At 41.4% G+C, this 21,338-nt stretch overlaps 1 protein-coding gene across 6 annotated transcripts in view; it reads left to right on the top strand.

The window, feature by feature from the left end:
* The window catches only part of thrap3b (thyroid hormone receptor associated protein 3b), a 41,120-nt gene that overhangs the window by 14,889 nt on the left and 4,893 nt on the right, over positions 1 to 21,338 (top strand). For 5 of the 6 annotated variants that reach the window (XR_004202889.1, XM_020500161.2, XM_020500160.2 and 2 more), the window contains exons 2-7: positions 8,870 to 9,015; positions 17,509 to 18,360; positions 18,921 to 19,577; positions 19,760 to 19,938; positions 20,597 to 20,708; positions 20,926 to 21,001. Coding sequence is in view for 5 of the 6 variants with exons in the window: in XM_020500161.2 (XP_020355750.1) it covers positions 8,900 to 9,015; positions 17,509 to 18,360; positions 18,921 to 19,577; positions 19,760 to 19,938; positions 20,597 to 20,708; positions 20,926 to 21,001 (1,992 nt within the window). In the remaining variant the exon portion in view is untranslated. The remainder of the gene's footprint in view (positions 1 to 8,869; positions 9,016 to 17,508; positions 18,361 to 18,920; positions 19,578 to 19,759; positions 19,939 to 20,596; positions 20,709 to 20,925; positions 21,002 to 21,338) is intronic. The other variant, XM_031788815.1, reaches the window with a different exon arrangement.

The following is a 21,338-nucleotide window of genomic DNA, read 5'->3' as shown; positions in this document are numbered from 1 at the left end:
GGGGCTCTACGCAAGATCTCACCCCGTGGGGTCAAAATGATCACAAGAACGGTGAGCAAAAATCCCAGAACCACACGGGGGGACCTAGTGAATGACCTGCAGAGAGCTGGGACCAAAGTAACAAAGCCTACCAACAGTAACACACTACGCTGCCAGGGACTCATCCTGCAGTGCCAGACTTGTCCCCCTGCTTAAGCCAGTACATGTCCAGGCCCGTCTGAAGTTTGCTAGAGAGCATTTGTATGATCCAGAAGAAGATTGGGAGAATGTCATATGGTCAGATGAAACCAAAATAGAACTTTTTGGTAAAAACTCAACTCGTTGTGTTTGGAGGAAAAAGAATGCTGAGTTGCATCCAAAGATCACCATACCTACTGTGAAGCATGGGGGTGGAAACATCATGCTTTGGGGCTGTTTTTCTGCAAAGGGACCAGGACGACTGATCTGTGTAAAGGAAAGAATGAATGGGGCCATGTATCGTGAGATTTTGAGTGAAAACCTCCTTCCATCAGCAAGGGCATTGAAGATGAAAAGTGGCTGGGTCTTTCAGCATGACAATGATCCCATACACACCGCCCGGGCAACGAAGGAGTGGCAACGAAGGAGTGGCTTCGTAAGAAGCATTTCAAGGTCCTGGAGTGGCCTAGCCAGTCTCCAGATCTCAACCCCATAGAAAATCTTTGGAGGGAGTTGAAAGTCCGTGTTGCCCAGCAACAGCCCCAAAACATCACTGCTCTAGAGGAGATCTGCATGGAGGAATGGGCCAAAATACCAGCAACAGTGTGTGAACCTTGTGAAGACTTACAGAAAACGTTTGACCTCTGTCATTGCCAACAAAAGGTATATATCAAAGTATTGAGAAACGTTTGTTATTGACCAAATACTTATTTTCCACCATAATTTGCAAATAAATTCATTACAAATCCTACAATGTGATTTTCTGGATTTTTTTCCCGCTCATTTTGTCTGTCATAGTTGAAGTGTACCTATGATGAAAATTACAGGCCTCATCTTTTTAAGTGGGAGAACTTGCACAATTGGTGGCTGACTAAATACTTTTTTGCCCCACTATATTCAGGGCATAATGTGCAGATGGGTATGGTGGGGTGCGGGTACAGCGGAGGTAAGCCCAGGCACTGGGTGACGATAAGAGAGGTTGTATCTCTGGACATGCTGGTTATAATGGGTGAGGTCAAATTAGTTGAACTATTAGAATTTTATCAACCAGGAAATGTCAGTGATTTATGCATTTAGTACCTTTTGGCCTTCTATGCCCTATCTGTGTATATACACTACTGTTCAAATGTTTTGGGTCACATAGAAATGTAAAATACATTAAATGAGTTGCAAAATGAATAGGAAATATAGTCAAGATGTTGACAAGGTTATAAATAATGATTTTTAATTTAAATAATAATTGTGTCCTTCAAACTTTGCTTTCTCAAAGAATCCTCCATTTGCAACAATTACAGTTTTGCAGACCTTTGGCATTCTAGTTGTCAATTTGTTGAGGTAATCTGAAGAGATTTCACCCCATGCTTCCTGAAGCATCTCCCACAAATTGGATTGGCTTGATGGGCACTTCTTACGTAACATAAGGTCAAGCAGCTCTTACAACAGCTCAATAGGGTTGAGATCCGATGACTGTGCTGGCCAATCCATTATAGACAGAATACCAGCTGACTGCTTCTTCCCTAAATAGTTATTGTATAGTTTGAAGCTGTCCTTTGGGTCATTGTCCTGTTGTAGGAGGAAATTGGCTCCAATTAAGCAGCGTTGCAACATGGAGTGAAAGCCTTCCTTCAAGATCCCTTTAACCCTGTACTAATCTCCCACTTTACCACCACCAAAGCAGCCCCAGACCATTGCCTCCACCATGCTTGACAAGCACTCCTCCAGCATATTTTAATTTTTTCTGCGTCTCACAGATGTTCTTTGTGATCCGAACACCTCAAACTTATATTTGTCTGCCCATAACACTTTTTTCCAATCTTCCAGCTACAATAGTCATTTACAATATTAACAATGTCTACACTGTATTTCTGATCAATTTAAAGTTATTTTAATGTACAAAAAGTGTTTTTCTTTTAAAAACAAGGACGTTTCTTACACAGAACCCAAACCGTCTGCGCGCGTGCACCATCGTGTATAAATTAGTTTTGTCCCCCCACACCAAACGCGATCACGACACGCAGGTTAAAATATCAGAACAAACTCTGAACCAATTACCTTCATTTGGGCACAGGTCGAAAAGCATTAAACATTTATGGCAATTTAGCTAGCTAGCTTGCACTTGGTAGCTAATGTATCCTATTTAGCTAGCTTGCGGTTGCTAGCTAATTTGTCCTGGGATATAAACATTGAGTTGTTATTTTACCTGAAATGCACAAGGTCCTCTACTCCGACAATTAATCCACACATAAAACAATCAACTGACTCGTTTCTAGTCATCTCTCCTCCTTCCAGGCTTTCTCTTCCCTCAACTTTTATATTGCGATTGGCAACTTTCATAAATTATGGTGCATTACCTCCACTGACCTCGTTTGTCTTTCAGTCACCCATGTGGGTATAACCAATGAGGAGATGGCACCTGCTAGAGGTCAACCGAATAATCGGAATGGCTGATTAATTAGGGCCGATTCCAAGTTTTCATAACAATCGGTAATCTGTATTTTTGGACACTGATTGTGGCCGATAAAAAAAATATATATATATATAAAATAATATTTTTTTAACCTTTTTTATTTAACTAGGCAAGTCGGTTAAGAACACATTCTTATTTTCAATGACGGCTTAGGAACGTTGGCTTAGGAACGGTGGGTTGCCTTGCCTTGTTCAGGGGCAGAACGACAGATTTTTAACTTAGCTCGGGGATTCGATCTTCCGGTTACTAGTCCAACACTAACCATACAGCAAGAAGCCGCAAGAAGCCAAGGTAAGTTGCTAGCTAGCATTAAACTTATCTTATAAAAAAACAATCTACCTAACATAACCACTAGTTAACTACTGATTTTAAAGAAAGGCATAAGTATATATTTTAACCTGCATATTTAGTTAATATTGCCTGCTAACATGACTAACTTTTAACTAGGGAAATTGTGTCACTTCTCTTGAGTTCCGTGCAAGCAGTCAGGGCATATGCAGCAGTTTGGGCTGCCTGGCTCGTTGCGAACTGTGTGAAGACCATTTATTCCTAACAAAGACCGGAATTAATTTGCCGGAATTGTACATAATTATGACATAACATTGAAGGTTGTACAATGTAACAGCAATAATTAGACTTACGGATACCACCCGTTAGATAAAATACAGAACGGTCCTGTATTTCACTGAATTAATAAATGTTTTGTTTATGAAATGATAGTTTCCGGATTTGACCATATTAATGACCAAAGGCTCGTATTTCTGTGTGTTATTATGTTATAATTTAGTCTATGATTTGATATTTTATAGAGCAGTCTGATTGAGTAGTGGTAGGCAGCAGCAGGCTTGTAAGCATTCATTCAAACAGCACTTTCGTCCGTTTGCAAGCAGCTCTTCGTTGTGCTTCAAGCATTGAACTATTTATGACTTCAAGCCTATCAACTCCCGAAATTAGGCTAGTGTAACCGATGTGAAATGTCTAGCTAGTTAGCGGGGTGTGCGCTAATAGCGTTTCAATCGGTGACTGCACTCGCTCTAAGACCTTGCAGTAGTTGTTCCCCTTGCCCTGCAAGGACCGCGGCGTATGTGGAGCAATGGATAACGATGCTTCGAGGGTTGCTGTTTTTGATGTGTTCCTGGTTCGAGCCCGGGTAGGGGCGAGGAGAGGGACGGAAGCTATACTGTTAAACTGGCAATACTAAAGTGCCTATAAGAACATCCAATAGTCAAAGGTATATGAAATACAAATGGTATAGAGATGAATAGTCCTATAATTCCTATAATAACGACAACCTAAAACTTCTTACCTGGGAATATTGAAGACGTGTTTAAAAGGAACCACCAGCTTTCATATGTTCTCATGTTCTGAGCAAGGAACTTAAATGTTAGCTTTTTTACATGGCACATATTGCACTTTTACTTTCTTCTCCAACACTTTGTTTTTGCATTATTTAAACCAAATTGAACATGTTTCATTATTTATTTGAGGCTAAATTGATTTTATTAATGTATTATATTAAGTTAAAATAAGTGTTAATTTCAGTATTGTTGTAATTGTCATTATTACAAATAAAGAAATAAAATAGTCTGATTTAATTGGTGTTGGCTTTTTTTGTTCCTCCGATAATTGGTATCGGCGTTGAAAAATCATAATCTGTCGACCTTTAGTACCTGCTTCTATAAACCAATGAGGAGATGGGAGAGGCAGGACTTGCAGCGCGATTTGTGTCACAAATAGAACTGACTTCTATTTTAGCCCTTGGCAACGCAGACGCTTGTTTGCGCTCGCGCAATAATTTAATAACATAGATTTTTACATTTATTTTGCAACGCTCGCGCACGCGATGTAGTCAGGGTATTAGTGACCCCAAACTTTTAAACGGTAGTCTATATGCTAGGCCTGCATGTGCACTAGGATAGGTCCCACATTTAGTAACTACAGGCTCTTTTTGTCTGCCTGTATGTTGACCAGAATTAGAAGCCTCTTCCTGTGAAAAATCCTGAACTCTAGCTGGGTATGTGACTTGCACTTCTCTGTGAGAGACTACTGCTTAGTTGAAGTGTAAACTTTTAGGTCTGAATGAGTAACATGGCGAAGTCACAAAGCCATGTTCTTCAGAATCTGTGAAAGCTGAGGATCTAGAGACCTAGGTTGTAAAGGAACTTTCTGTCAGATTTCCTGTGTTGTACATGATGTGTCAACACTTCCCAAGACCCCACCTCCCTTGTCTCGTTTGTACACTACAACCCCTTACCAGCATACTTTTCAAGAAGGGGAAGAACAACACATTGTGAAATATTTATTCTCTGTTCTGATTGCTTGACTTAAGTTTGAGAGGGGGTAAGGGTATGTCCCAGATGGCACCTTATTCCCTACATAGCGCACTACTTTTAGGGATCTGGTCAAAAGTAGTGCACTATGTAGGGAATAGGGTGCTATTTGGGATGCAGACAGAGAAAGCCGGTTTTGATGAATAAGGTTGATAATGCGGGCCAGGGAAAAGGAAGGCACTGAGGCATTGCGGAGTAAATACAATACAGTGCCTGTAACATGCACTCTGCAGGATGCACTGCACAGCCATGGGAATGAGGAAAGGAGCATCAGACAGTGATGATTCGCATACAAACCTTCCACTGCTAATTATTAACCAGTAGACAGCCTTGTTTATCATAGGTCTACCTCTGTCTTTTCTGTATTAGGCTATAATGAGTAGCCTATGTCCCAACATTAGGCTCTAACTGGTTTGGTGAGAACAATAGGCAAGAAATAGGCCTACAAGTGCAAAATTGCAAATGCTCATTGTGTTGATTGCAATGTATAGATACAACCTGTGAGAACAAGTTAATCATATTTAGGCAGTAGATTGATTCAACCACCATTTGTTTGTGGTTGAAATACCAATTGGACAAGAAATCAAAGTTCATTAGTCGCATACACAGATTTGTAGATGTTATTGCAGGTGCCGTGAAATGCTTGTAATCGATTTTAATTGATAAATGATATACGCCGCCTACCATTTGATGGTGTGTGCAGTGCATCCTCATTCGCTATGAGCAAATACAAAGTTTAGGCCTAATTGTTTAACAGCGTCTTTATGCATTGCTAGTTAGTGTTATGTATGTGGACTACCTTAAAGTTAACTCCTCTAAATATTTGAAATAATGTTTTGTTAGCAATGAAATAGAAAAATGCAGAGCACTTGACCCCTGACTTCTGCCACTCTCTTGGCCCATTTGGGCCATAGTGTCCTCTCTACTGTCAATTTTTCTCCATCGCTAACAGTACTACAGAACAATAAAAATCATTGTAATACTTGTGTATTGTTGGGAAGTGTTTCCAAAATACATTTGAATACCAAATTTGACATCCTAACCCTACAATAAGTACCCAGTTGAATCATTTTGTTTACTTGTCTTCCTCCTCTGCTATTCCAGAGAAGACTGCACTGTTAAATGATGGTACATTGTGTCCAATTATATTGATGTACGTGTGAGGAGGCCAGTTGCCTTTGACTTGTCCTAGATCACATGTCAAACTCATTCCACAGAGGGCCATGTGTCTGGCTTTTCACTCCTCCCTTGTACTTGTTTGAATTAAGGTAGCTGATTAGCAAGCAATTCCCCTCATCTGTTTTTTTTTATTCTTATTCTTATTTGAACGAGAAACAAAAACCAGCAGACGTTTATGCCCTCCATGGAATGAGTTTGACACCCCTGAGATGATTGTGTGGCTGGAAGGTAGACGTGAAGTTATGAGAAAAGATAACAAGGAAAACAATATAAAACACGTTCGTGCTGCCTGATATTCAGAAGGATGTTTGGGCCAGAGCACTAGATTTCTGTCAGGATTTTTAAAGCTATTTTCAAATCCTTCGTGTTATGTCTGATCTTAGACTACGTCCCCATCCCTCCTTTCTGTTTTGATGGAGGCACCTGTCCTTTGGGCTGAATATTAAGATTGTGTGTATCTGAAACAGAGCCAGCCATTACCCCCATGGAGTTGCCAGAGGCTGTGTGTCTTGTGTCCGAAATAGTGCTGCTCTAATCCCAGCCCCCACCTGCACTATCATGCACTATGGATATGGCTGCAGGATAAAGCCGGCGCTAAAAGCATTCCTCGCCATTCTCTCTTGTTATATATTCGGACAGTGTAGTTTCTATTTTTAGCCAGTGCCAGGTTTAGCCTTTTTCCACACTCGCCGTGAAGGTCGTGTGGGGCTTTTGGCGGTACTGCCGGTGACAGGCAGGGGTTAAGCAGGTGAGGGCCGCTAGGCAGTGGGTCTTGTAGACGGGGGACAAGGTGTCAAGTCATTGTTCCAGACCTGAGGTCACAACAGCTCTAGAAATAGGCTGTCTCAAATGGCACCTATTCCCTAAATCAACTAGATTAGTCTGTTGACAACCCCTGCCTTATATAGTGCACTACTTTTGACCAGGGTCTGTAGGTATAGGGTGGCATTTGGGACATAGTCAGACAGGCCCCTGGTTGCTGATAGGCTCCAAGATTCTCTGGGGGCCATGATTTTTAATTTGTAGAGTTGATTTTATATACAGTATTTGTCAACATTTTGTTACTCATTCAAGTTTTTTTAAATTTTATTTTCTACATTGTAGAATAATAGTGAAGACATCAACTATGAAATAACATATTGAATCATTTAGTAACCAAAAAAGTATTTTATATTTGAGATTCTTCAAAGTAGCCACCTTGATGACAGCTTTGCACACTCTTGGCATTCTCTCAACCTGCTTCATGAGGAATGCTTTTCCAACAGTCTTGAAGGGGTTCCCACATATGTTGAGCACTTGTTGGCTACTTCACTCTGCGGTCCAATTCATCCCAAACCATCTCAATTGGGTTGAGGTCGGGTGATTGTGGAGGCCAGGTAGTCTGATGCATCACTTGAATCACTCTCCTTCTTGGTCAAATAGCCCTTACATAGCCTGGAGGTGTGTTTCAGGTCATTGTCCTGTTAAAAAAAAAAAAAAGATTGTCCCACTAAGTACAAACCAGATGGGATGGCGTATCACTGCAGAATACTGTGGTAGCTATGCTGGTTAAGTGTGCCTTGAATTCGAAATAAATCCCTGACAGTGTCACCAGCAAAGCACCATTACACCTCCTACTCCATGCTTCACAGTGGGAACCACACATGCAGAGATCATCCGTTAACATAATCTGCGTCTCACAAAGACACAGCGGTTGGAGCCAAAAATCTCAAATTTGGACTCATCAGACCAAAGGACAGGTTTCCACCGGTCTAATGTCCATTAATTGTGTTTCTTGGCCCAAGCAAGGCTCTTCTTCTTTATTGGTGTCATTTTAGTAGTGGTTTCTTTGCAGCAATTTGACCATGAAGTCCTGCTTATCTCTGAACAGTGGATGTTGAGATGTCTGGTACTTGAACTCAGTGACACATTTATTTGGGCTGCAATTTCTGAAGCTGGTAACGCTAATGAACTTATCCTCTGCAGCAGAGGAAACTCTGGGTCTTCCTTTCCTGTGGCGGTGCTCATGAGAGCCAGTTTCATCATAGAGCTGGATGGTTTTTGCAACTTGCACTTGAAGAAATGTTCAAAGTTCTTGACCTTCATGTCTTAAAGTAATGTGGACTGTCGTTTCACTTTGCTTATTTGAGCTGTTCCTGCTATAATATGGACTTGGTCTTTTACCAAATAGGGCTATTTTCTGTATACCAACCCTACCTTGTCACAACACAACTGATTGGCTCAAATGCATTAAGAAGGAAAGAAATTCCAAATGTACTTTTAACAAGACACACCTGTTAATTGAAATGCATTCCAGGTGACATGAAGCTGGTTGAGAGAAGGCCAAGTGTGTGCAAAGCTGTCAAGGTGACGGGTAGCTACTTTGAAGAATCTCAAATAGAAAATTGAATTTGATTTGTTTAACACATTTTTTGGTAACTATATGATTCCATATGTGTTGTCTCATAGATTTGATGTCTTCACTATTATTCTACAATTTAGATAATGGTAAAAATGAAGAAAAACACTTGAATTAGTAGGTGTGTCCAAACTTTGACTAGTACTGTATATTTTTGCAAGTAAACTAGTTTTTATTGTAGATCTGTGCTTATTTCAAGGATGGCAACTTCCTGGTTTTAGGCGTATCAATTTTGTTCAATAGGCATGAAAGTTGAGAACTGTCTAAAGCACAAGTGTATTAACCAGTGCATACTAACATCACCCTGTTGTTGGACAGGTAAACCTCTAGACATTTGTGACTGCGGAGATGTCCAAGGCTCCAGATTCCCCTGCACGGTCCCGCTCCAGATCAAAGTCCAGATCCAGGTCTTACACTCGGTCTCGCTCGAGAAGCCGCTCCAGATCCAGGAAGCACCGCTACAGGTGAGGTTTATTTGAACTTCCTTCCCCTATTTGGTGGTCAATTGCGAAACATTTCTGTAAAAAAAAAACTATGATCAAGCCTTGCATTAGTGTCGGACGATTTTACAATTGCATCTTCTATCAACAATGTTTTTCAGCCATCGTCGATGATGATGACATTGTGATGTCACAAACTATGTTTTAGCATATTTGAGTCTGGCAGGGCAGCAAGCACACAGCAGGGCGACATGCCAAATGGCCTATTCCCTATTTGCCATAACCTAAAATGTTCAATACATGTGTGGTAGTTGCTAATGCAAGAGAACAATGTAGAAAGAATGGAGGGCACCAAAGCAGCGCAAAATGTCAGATGGGGCCTAACGTGTTTTTTGTCATTTTTCCCTCCCCTCTCCAATGTTGGATGATGTTTACAGCAGACACTCTCTCTGGCTTATTGTTTTAAAATCTTAATTTCCCCTTTTTCTTCCCATTTTGATTTGAATGTGACTTGTTGGCCTAGCCTACTCAGAGAGAGACTCTCTCCTTGCAAACCAAACCAACAATAGGCTGTAGACCTACACATAGGCTACTATTAATAAAAGTTAAAGTTAAACTAATATTTACGAAGTGTTTATTAATGTCCGTAAACTGAGCATATAAGTTCCCGTAGCAGAACTTTCAATAACCGGGAACAAAAAATGAATTGATGATGAGTTGGTGTCATAGTTGTCTGAAAAAACGTTTTATTTTGAATAACTTACAAATTGTGCATTTTATATAAAAGTTCACCACAGTCAGAAAACTATTAACACTTGCATGAACATTGGTTTAGGCTTAAAACAAATAGGCCTATTAACCAGGCTATGCCTTTTGCCTAATAAACTGTACAAATCCTAAATATTGGCATATAAAATAGTCTAAAAAAACAAATGCTGCAAATAAGTCTCAAGATTTGAGAGTATTTTTTTCCTATAAGAAATGTATTTTGAATATAGGCTCCATTTTAAAATTAAAGTGCAATGAGGAACAATTAGGTCTAGTTGTTTTTGTTGCCAAGTCTTAGGTAGACGTAAAGTTTTCTGGCAAGGAACACAATGTTCACCTTTTCTGCCCCAGGGTAGAGCACTCAGCAGGATGATTCACTTGTTAATGTTGACTGATATTTGTTTTTGCATATTCTGCAAATGACTTCAGTGAGGTCTGCTGCTGATCCCTCACATTTATCATTCGGCCTGAAAGCAAAGACCTGCTTTCTTTTCCACCAAGTCAGCCATTGTTTTTTCCCCTTCTGATTTAGCATAAGGCAGGCTATACTATAAGTGAAATCCCATCACTTCCTTTTTATGTCGGAAAGTAGCGTTCGTCACTAGTTACCACAGCCACAAAGTCATAAAGCCAGCTTATTTCTGTAATTTCTCTACTTAAAATGTGATTTTAACCTTAACCACACTACTAACCTTATTCCTAACCTTAACCAAAAAGCAAATGTAGCCTAATGCCCGATGTCCACCAGATTTTTCTTTTCTGGATGTCTAGCCAGCATTTTCCGTACTTGATGTCCAAGTGCTTCACTTTTCAACTAGCTAAAAGCTAGCTAGTTGGAGTCTGTACTAATGTTTGTACCACCGCGTGATAAAGCAATGCAGGAGTTGAAAATATTGAACGTATGTGGTACACCGAACACACCGCAGCCTAGTACGGCACCCCCAACATAGCGTTACGGACTGCTCCATTGACAATGAATGACTTCCGCCGGAAAACAGTTTGCATCTGGTGGACATGAGGCGTAATGGAAGAATGGCGCAAATGCGCATACCTAGATGATCAAGATGAAATAACAATGGCCTACACTTGATATGGCTATAATATTTGTTTTTAAAAGGTAGGCTAATAACTGATATCTGAGTATTTTTATGGATCAGAGAAACATGGCCCTACCAATTTGAAAATCATTCCATAGACTAGATTTTTTTTTAAATAACTAGGCCTAATACAGTTTTTTTTTATTTGAACAATGATTTGATGACATTGTTTGTGGCTTAGTAACAATTTAAATAAGAAAAATGACACGCACCTAATCAAAGTTCTGGTATAACCAATATGAACTTGTTTTCCTCACCATTTGACCCCTCTGTGTCTGTCTGCAGCTTCCTCAAATGCACAGAAAAGTAAGTTGATACTGTGATTTCAAAATGTCTAAAACCATGACTAAAGCGAGACTATCAACAAATACAACAGCGCTTCTGTATTTGAGTGAGTTCATGTTTACGTTTTTATTCAACACGTTTATAAGCCATGAAATGTGCTTCGCCACTCGCGCTGCAACCAGCATTGCAGCTTCAATAAATTAGTAGCAAAATGTATTGATAGGCTGGAGTTATTATTGGTAGATGTGTTTTTTAATATAGAGGAATATCACTTTCTCTGGTCATAGGAGTAACAACATGAATTTGTGCATGAGGCAGAAATAATGTGGTATGACTCCATTTTTGCTATCAGCTGGAAGACTCCCCTTTTTGGTCAGTCTACATGGAGGGCTAAGGGACTGTCTGACGGTGTGAGGTTGACCTTCTGATGCTCTCCCCTCCACTGAGACAGACCATCAGATGCAGACACAATCAGTCCAGTAAAAAAAAATGAAAAGCACATTTATTTAAATGTATGCTCACTCAGCTGTGCCTCACAAGTAATACCACAAGTGATGATCTATAACCAGTGTGATCATATTCCTCAAGTTTTAAAATATATATATTTTTATGTCCTGAGAAGAACATTGGCAGGACAGTTCGAGCATAACTGATATGCAGTGATAATGTATTTGGCATATAGCCTACTGCAAACCTCAGGGTAGCCTAGTGGTTAGAGCGTGTGACTAGTAACCGGAAGGTTGCGAGTTCAAACCCCTGAGCTGACAAGGTACAAATCTGTCGTTCTGCCCCTGAACAGGCAGTTAACCCACTGTTCCTAGGCCGTCATTGAAAATAAGAATTTGTTCTTAACTGACTTGCCTGTTTTCATAGGTTAGTGTTGCACAGGCTTACATTTTTTTTAAATGTTAAAAAAAATTCTAAGCGGTAGATCTTGGCCTTCATTTTGACTCTGTGATCTCAGCTCAAAGTTTGGGGAGCACTGCATTACTGTATGAAGTTGTAATCCAGTCCTGTTTCTCATAAGATTACTGGGATGGAAAGCCTACCCACCATGAGATTTGAATATGTGTATTTCCTGTTCTTCAGCCTGGAGTTGGGCTATATCTATTCTTAGAATATTTGGGTAAAACAAACTTTCAACTAATGTATGTTTATTGCTTGCTCTTCTTTTGCTACTAGAAGACTAACCTCTCTTCATATTAAGGCTGATGTGCTGTATCCATTGAGGCTGTGACAATACCAGTATCACACATTTAATAAACTTAAAAAAAACATTTTTTATAGCAAAATGAAAACACGAAGCCGACAAACTCTTTGGTCCTTTTTTAAAGGGTAACTCTCAACTCCAATTTGAGCCTTTGCCCTACACTTTAAATTTGTTTTAAAAATGCATTCACGTGAGAAGTTGTGGGTGGAGGGGAATTGCTCAAATATTTATTTTGGTGGTGGGTAAATGTAGTTGTACCTGATCCCAACACATTCTCACTAAAGCATACTTACCAGAAGTCCACTGGCACACTCTGATAATAAAAATATGTGCATTGTAAACAAATACGGCTCTGGACAGTCTGCTCACGGTGGTAAGGCGCCGAGTTCCTGACATCTATTGCTACTTGGGGTGTAAGTTCAAATCCCATGGGATGGATTTTTTTTTAATGTGGTATTGTGAAAAGTGCAATCACCTTGAAAATTAAGGTTAGGGGCTCAATTCAATCCAACCTGTATTGCAGTATTTACGCAGTAGCTCTTTTTCCAATGGTCAAATTAATTCACAGGTTGGTCTTGGGTACTGTATAAAAACCTACAACTACTACCAGTGTGACCCCTGGTAGTAGGCTTTCACTTTTCAGAATTAGAAGTGTGTGTGCATCGGATGAATATTGTAAATATAGGATCAAAATAATATCTGCCCTGTTTTGGATTCAAACTCATATTTTTAACTATGAGCCAACTGCCTTTGCGGACTGCACCATCAATCAGTTATAGCAGATGAGAAAAAAACGAGGTGACATGACCACCATTGTCATTTATTTCTATGAATATGAACATCATATAATCCTGATAGCCTACACATTTGTTATTAAAACCACATAGATGTGTATGAAAGGGTTAGCAAAAATGTTGAATTTGGTCATATGCGGAAATGTGCCATACTGATTTCACAATTTTGTGTAACGGCAGTAGTCAAGGAAGCATCATGCAAAATATATTCGCCGTGCTGTCACCTGCTTTTATAGTAAGCCTTGAGGTGGTACCACTCAGCACATCTAGAAGGGAGTGTAGCCTACGAACTAGATTTACTACCAAAAGACCAAAATACACTGACAAGGTGAATCCAGGTGAAAGCTATGATCCCTTGTCGATGTCACTTGTTAAATTCACTTCAATCAGTGTAGATGGAGAGGAGCCGGGTTAAAGAAGGATTTATTTTACGCCTTGAGACAATTGGGTCATGTATTGTGTATGTGTGTCATTCAGAAGGTGAATGGGAAGGACAAAATATTGACGTGCCTTTGAACGGGGTGTGGTAGGTGCCAGGTGCACCGGTTTGAGTGTCAACAACTGTACCGCTGCTGGGTTTTTCACGCTCAACAGTTTCCCGTGTGTATCAAGAATGGTCCATCACCCAAAGGACATCCAGCCAACTTGACACAACTGTGTGAAGCATTGGAGTCAACACGGGCCAGCATCCCAGTGGAATGCTTTTGACACCTTGTAGAGTCCATGCCCCAACGAACTGAGGCTGTGTTGAGGGCAAAGCGGGGTCCAACTCAATATTAAGAAGGTGCCTCTAATGTTTTGTACAGTCTGTGTATATCACTTTTGCAACGAACTGTCAAAATGAACCAGAATTGAAGTGTGTCAGTATAACTAAGCCTAAAATGTTTTTCCATGAAAGTTACTCTTTAACCTCCTGTATGCTAAATGTTGTGTGCAATAGCTTGGAAAATAAATAAATGTGACTCTGACACCATGATGTTTATTTCCAACATGAGGGCTGTTTTCCCAATACTAATGAGTATCGTGAGACTGGTATCGTCCTGGCCCTAGTATCAATGCTCTGGTACAGTCTACAGCCTCTTTTCCAGATGACACATTATAGGACCTGTTACACAACCTCGCTCCAGTCTTCTGTTGAGTTGTACATTTTGTGAGTGACATAATAAAGTAGTGCACTTACATAACATGCAGGGAGTGACACCATCAGTTTTGATAAATGATTTAGTCAGCCTTTTGTTTCAGAGGAATACTTAAATCCTTTTGATTTGACTCATAATTTCTGTTGGTTCTTTGCTCTGAAGTAGATGGGCTGCCAGACAGCGTTCAGCACTTTGTCGGTCCGTTTTCAGCTGGTAGGACTTTAATGAGGGCCCGGCGTCAGTTACGTCACAACTTAGTTTTTCATGACTGAGCTTTGTAATTAATAAAATATATATATGGCTATTGTTAAAGTTTGATCCCACTCTGGCAGGCTTTAGGGCTCAAAACAAAGCGCTTGGGACCTCTTTTCAGTTTAATCGTCAGCAATGCATAAGACAAGTGACATACATTTGAGTGATTTGTCCAAAGGGAAAGTAATGGCTGGAAGTGCTTTTATAAAGAGAGAAGGAATTGGCAGAAGGAAGGAGAGGGAGGGGGGGGGGGGGGGGAACCCAGGCCAAACCCTCTTCTCCCCACTCCCTTCAAGGATTAGAGTGAAAATGCTTCCCGTTTTGGCCCAATGTGTTCCGCCTCTTTCCACTGCTCCAGTCCCACCACACGCGCTCTCACCAGACATGGGGAGTCCCTCACTACTGTGAGTGTTATCTGTTGCTCACTGCTTAGCACATCACCTCCAGAATATTACAATGAAAAGGCGCAAGCGGTAAGTTCTGGGGGATTTTATTAGAGGCTTACATGACAGATTTGGCTGGTTGGGGGTTCCCCCCCCCCCCCCATCCCCTCTGCTGTACATGGTGTGTTGTGTAATTATTAGATATTACTTGTTAGATATTACTGCATGGTCGGAGCTAGAAGCACAAGAATTTCGCTACACCCGCAATAACATCTGCTAATCAATCCGGTTTGCTTGCTGCATGGGTTCTAATTTGGGTTTTGTTGCGAGGCCCCAATTTGCATTCGTTGTTTTAAAAATTTGCCTGCTAGTTAGTATTTTCCATGATATGTAAGGTGTGCTGATGTACTGTAGGCACGGTACTTTCAATGTTATTGTACTTCTACTGCTACCACCATGTGGTTTTCCATTTCATTCTTTGTACATTATTTCCATTGATTTAAAGAATGTGTAACAGGCAAGACATGATCTTAAACTATTTGAAGGTGTTAGACCTAGATAGCAGACTTTTATGCTCTCCAGGAGTTAACCAAATGCATTGGCTTGTGGCTACATTTGCATGAATAGGCCTACATTTAATTTGTTTTCGTAAGAAACGCTGGCTATTTTATTTCATATAAAGCTAGAATGGGCACTTCTCCTGCTCTTTCCATCTGGTCAAAGGGCACCTTGAGTGAAGATGTTGAGACTTCAGAGGAAAATGGCAGCAGTAGAATATTTGCTGAGTTGTAATTGGTGATGTAGTGTATGGTTTTGTAGCTCCCCCTAGTGGACAGAATACTCCATAACACAGTCCCTCAGTCCCATCCACTTGGAGCACAACCAGTTAATTTACAGTCAGTTTTCTTTAGCCTGATGGTCTGTGCTGTTTGTTTAATTCACTCCCAGCTATTGAATACATCTGAGGGGCAGTTGTGTAAAGTACTTAAGTAAAAACACTTTAAAGTACTACTTGAGTAGGTTTTTTTTGTCATCTGTACCATACTTTACTATTTATATTTTTGCAAACTTTTACTTCTACATTCCTAAAGAAAATAATGTACTTTTTACTCCATTTTCCCTGACACCCAAAAGTACCTGTTACATTTGGACAGGAAAATTGTCCAATTCACACACATACTTTTACTTTTGATACTTAAGTATATTTTAGCAATTCCATTTACTATTGATACTTAATTATATTTAAAAGCAAATACTTTTACTCAAGTAGTATTTTACTGGGAGGCTTTCTCTTTTACGTGAATCATTATCTATTAAGGTATCTTTACTTTTACTCAAGAATGACATTTGAGTACTTTTTCTACCACTGCTGAGGGGTATACTACGAAGCAAGCTAGGTCTACTGAGTTTTTTCCCCCGCTTCACATTCCAGCTCATTTATGGATAGCCAAGGGCACACTCCAACACTCAGACATAATTTACAAACAATCCGTACTACGACGGTGGATATTGCTCATCTGCCTGCCGCTAACTCTAGCAGGCTTGTAACTGCGCATGCATGTCTGACATGGCTCGTCGAATGCCAAACTCTTCATTGAGACAGTGCTGAAACATCAATCCATGGGCAAGTCACTTTTTCATTTGAACCAAAAACGTTTCATTTTTAGATATCTTTCGAATTCAGCAGGGTATGGTGTGAAATATACTTTTAGAAGTGCTGTCTTTTATTGTGTTACTTTGGTGTGGTTATCAATGCACGATCACCCTTTTTTCACACTCTTATGATAAAATAATTTAGTAATTTCAAATGCATTTGTCATTACTAAATTGGTAATGTGCTAGTTATTTGAATAAAATTTTTTTTTTGCACACAAACACATTTATTAGAAAAGTATTTTATCTGTTGTCTTCCTCAAATGAAGTGGATGATGATGACTCAATATTTGCGAGATGGAGGGAATTGGATTTAATTGATCCTCAACTCATTGCTCAGACACTTCATTTAGGATAAATGTAGTTAGCCCTGATTTAGCCTGCCCCGGAGCAGGTTAGATCTAAAAGATTCATTGCCATAGACATTTACCTCGCTAAAAGGTGAGCCACATTCATGGTACCGGTTATCCCAAGTTGAACTCAGTTGACCAAACCTACTTCGCCAACTCAAACTACATTCGTAGTATAGGACCCTGACGTGATTTTTTTTCTTTTCTGGATCTGTTAATGTTGTTACTGTTTAGCCAACTACCTTTTCTGGTCAAGCGACCATATTCTTCAGGCAATTTAAAAACGGCTGGACAGACGGGCAAGTAAGTGCCTTTTTGAGACCTTAATGTCAATCCCTGTGGGGTTTATTCATTGTTTTCTGTGAGTGAATTGTCTGGTGACGGGCAAACGCACACCTGAGTTGGCAAAGTGCAGGCTGGCGAAACAACACTTTTCCTCTCTGTCTGAATACACCAGACTGGATCTCAACATGTGTTTATGGTTTACAATGTTTTAGGCTACCTCCTGAAACTTGTATGGGCATTGACTACACAGTATCTTTTAACATACCTCTTCCTCCTCTTCTGTTTTCTTCTCTTCTCCTAGTTCCAGGTCTCGCTCCCGCTCCAGATCTCACTCTCCGTCCCACGGCAGGAACTATCCCACCAGAGACTATCAGAACAACCAGGGTTACCAGGGTTACCAGAGAGGCTACAACCGCGGCTTCCGCAGACCCTTCTACTTCCGCGGTAGAACCCGGGGCTTCTACCCTCGCCGTGGTTACCAGAGAGGAGGGAACAGCTATGGCTACAGAGCCAACAACTGGCGGGGGGGTGGCCACCGGGACGGGCCACACCGCGACCAGGATCACCACGGTCCGCATAGCCCCAGGAGAGGCCGCTCACGCTCCCGCACTCCTAGGAAACGCTCGGGCAGCCGCAGCCACTCGCGGTCTCGATACTCTGACCGCTCGTCCTCCAGGGGTTCTCGGTGGTCTCGGGGGCGCCACAGCTCGTCTCGCTCCCGTTCCTCATCCCCGCGGCAACGCCGCAGCAGCCCTAGCTCGGGGAAGCCCGGCTCCAAGGATGTAAAGGACAGGCCTACGCCAGCAGAGGCCAAGGGGGAGAGTGGAGGAGGGGCTGGGGAGCAGGCAGAAGGACAGGGGGGAGAGGCCAGTAGTCATGATAAGGATTCTGCTGGGAAATGGCAGGGTCTGAGTGACTATGACACCAGCCCCAAACGCAGCAGTCCTGCTGTTGGTGCCAACCAGGGAAAATCAGAACCCAAAGGGCCGTTGTGGAGAACTATCGGCAGCACTGGCAGTGCTCCCTCCACCAACAGCCCACCGGGCTCCACCAAGGCCGGGCCAACCGCCTCCTTCAGCGGGTTTGGCTTCCTTGGCAAGGAGGATCCCACCAGGGCAGACGATAAGAGTGCCATTTCCTCTGCTTTCAAAAAGTATGTTCCATATTTCCCATTATATTCTGCTACATTTGTCTTTCATCATACCTGTTTTGTTTTATTTTCTTTAAGTTGAGTTTTCCTCATCCCAGTTTGTGATTGTAATTATTATTTTAAAATTGTTCAGTCTGTGCTCAGCTTCAAAGATCCTTGGAAGAATACAGCTAAAACTGTATGCCATAGTCAATGGCAGTCCTCTTCTCATTTCAAATGCAAGTGACAACAATTAAAAAGTCGCTGGATGTTGTCCTCTGCTATGCATTGAAAGTAGGTTCAGTTGTAGGAAATCCCCCTAATTTTGGAGGTGGAGATTAAGTATAATTATTTCAATACCAGACCTATGCTATTGTAAGTGTTACATGTCATTCTGTGGTGTTGTCACCTCTGGTTGTGCTGTCTTGTTTGTTGATCATCCAATATTTGTACCCCTTGTGATGAAAAGCATTCAAATTTAATCAGTGCCCTGTTACAAAACTGGGATTCTGTAACACAACTAGACATTCTTCTTTGTATAACATGTTGTAAAGGTCCATTTACTTCTCTGTCTGATTGTCCAGGTTCTTGGCAGAAAACAAGAGCAAAAAGCAGCAGGCGGCGGCAGAGTGGGAGAATGGCCGGGACAGGGACCAAAGCACCACGGACGGAGACAGCAGAGAGAAAGGCAAGAGCAGGACTAGCAGTGGCCTCTTAAACATAACAGCAGGTTCCTTCAGCTCAAAGGCCGATAAGTCCTTGCCCTTCCTGGACAAAGCTGAAGAGGCCTTCCTCAAGTCTCAGGCTGCAGGGAGAGAGAGGGAGAGGGAGGCAGAAGAGGAGGCCAAGCCCAAAGGAGCCACCCTGACAACACGGGACGTGTTTGGGAAGTGGGAAGACGAGCCCCATTACTACCCCCCAGGGAAGGACGAGGAGAGACTGAGCGACACGGCGGAAGATGTGGTAGAAGACCTGGAGCACATGGAGGAGGAGCTCTACCGCAGCCGCAAGCAGGCCTCCAAGAAAGAAGAGAAGTCCAAGAAGAAGGAGAAGAAAGACAAGGAGAAGAGCAGTACGTCCCCAGCCATAGCAAACGTGGCCCTTAGGGGTTCAGGTAGCAGGGAGAAGGACAGGCCCCTGGCCCTATTCCCCATCTCTAGGGTGGAGTCACCCCTACCCAGGCCCTCTGGAAAGAGGGATGACTTTGAGCTTAGTATCAACTCTTTTGACAAGATGCCCAGGTAAGCAGCATTACCATTATTGTTCATCAACAGACTGCTTGGAGGGTTAATGTTTTCTGAAAATATAATTTTTAACACAGGATAGTTTTTGATCTGCCTGAAAGTTAAAAATGTTATGGAACTCATGGTCTTGAACAAAACATTTTTGTATCTGCTTGATCCACCTGGTCTCTCTTTCTCAGCTCCTCATCTGGAGGTCTGACCAAGGAGTGTGGTATGTCCAGGGATCTGGTGCATCCCGCTAAGAAAGATCACGGAGAGTTCCGTTCCATCTTCCAGCATATTCAGGCAGCTCAGCTCCGACGCAGCCCCTCGGAGCTTTTTGCGCAGCACATTGTCACCATTGTGCACTACATCAAAGGTAAGGTCTCTTATTGGGGACCATAAAGTGCTGTCTATGAAGCCACAGACACAACAAGGACAGCAGTGGGGTTTAGCTTTGAAATATTCACTAGTTCCATGGACTGTTCAATCACTTGTCCCTTTGTAGGATTTACCAGCCACTCAGATTATTTACCAGCCAAAATATATATTTTCTGCTAAAATGACACTATCTTGGGTTAGCTATAAACATTTTTGGTAGGAGCGTTATATCTTCTCTTCCTTAGCAGTTGAAACTCATACATAGAAAAACAACCTAGCTTGTAAACAAAACAATGTAAATAGCCAAGAAACAAGGACAAAGTCTAACTTCAGTAGACCTTCGCTTCAAGTAAACTTTTATGCCTGTATGCAGCGTTTCTAAAAATGAATCTTTCACTCAGTTCAGCCAGGTAGTGTTGCAGCACAAGGTGGAATGGGCTATATAGGATTTGTAGTTCTTTTACTTTGTGCGATTTTACTATAAATGTGGTTATACTTTTATTTATTCACAAAGGCACGTGAAATGTTTGCACTGTGGAGCCCTGAACACCCGCCAACATGGCTGGTGAAATGGATCTCTTACCCGGTCTAATCTGTTAGAGATGTCCATTGACTAGAAAGACTATATAGATATTGTATCTGTCCTCCATTTGCAGCCCAACATTTCAGCTCTTCAGGCATGACTTTAAGTGAGCGATTTGCCATGTACCAAAGAAAAGCCGCTGAGATGGAATTGATGAAGCCAAGGAAGAGTCCAGAAATCCATAGGTAAGGCAGTCTTTCTCATAACTGTGTCAGCCAGTATTGGTTGCCTTCTTTTCAGATTGCTATGAGTTTACGTTAAGCGTTCAGTATAGCTGCAAAGTTGTGTTTTCAACAAATTAAATACTCTCAAATACTTTGACACTATAGTGTGTTAAGTACATGCTTTGATGAAGCCATATCCAACTCACCTTGTGCCTTTTCCTTTTGTGTTCTCCTCCAGGAGAATCGATGTCTCCCCCAGTGCGTTTAAGAGACACTCTCACCTGCTAGATGAGCTGGAGGACTGCAGCTACAAGGTGACCGGCCTTTTTGACATTTGATGTAAAAATATAAGGTGATTGAGACGATCCAAAGCAGCAGTGTTCAGCTTGTGCTTTTCTTTTAAAGGAGATGCATAAGTCTAAATCAAAAGAGCCCAATTTGTGTATTGTAATCCCAAGCGAGCCCCCCAGCCTATGAGATATGGTTATTGAGCGGGTATGTACGTACCCAAGAAAAAGCTAAAAGGAGGTGACTTAAGATGCTGTGTCCAAGCCTCTCATGGGACCCTAAGCAATGCCATCGTAAGTATTTCTCCTCAAACAAGCAACATGTTTTCAAGTTCAGTAAAATGATTTTGTTTTTAAAGGATAT

Source organism: Oncorhynchus kisutch, linkage group LG14, assembly GCF_002021735.2.
Source record: "Oncorhynchus kisutch isolate 150728-3 linkage group LG14, Okis_V2, whole genome shotgun sequence".
Classification (NCBI taxonomy): Eukaryota; Metazoa; Chordata; class Actinopteri; order Salmoniformes; family Salmonidae; genus Oncorhynchus; species Oncorhynchus kisutch.
Note: the sequence above shows the minus strand (reverse complement) of the source record. Positions and strands in the feature narration are given on the sequence as shown.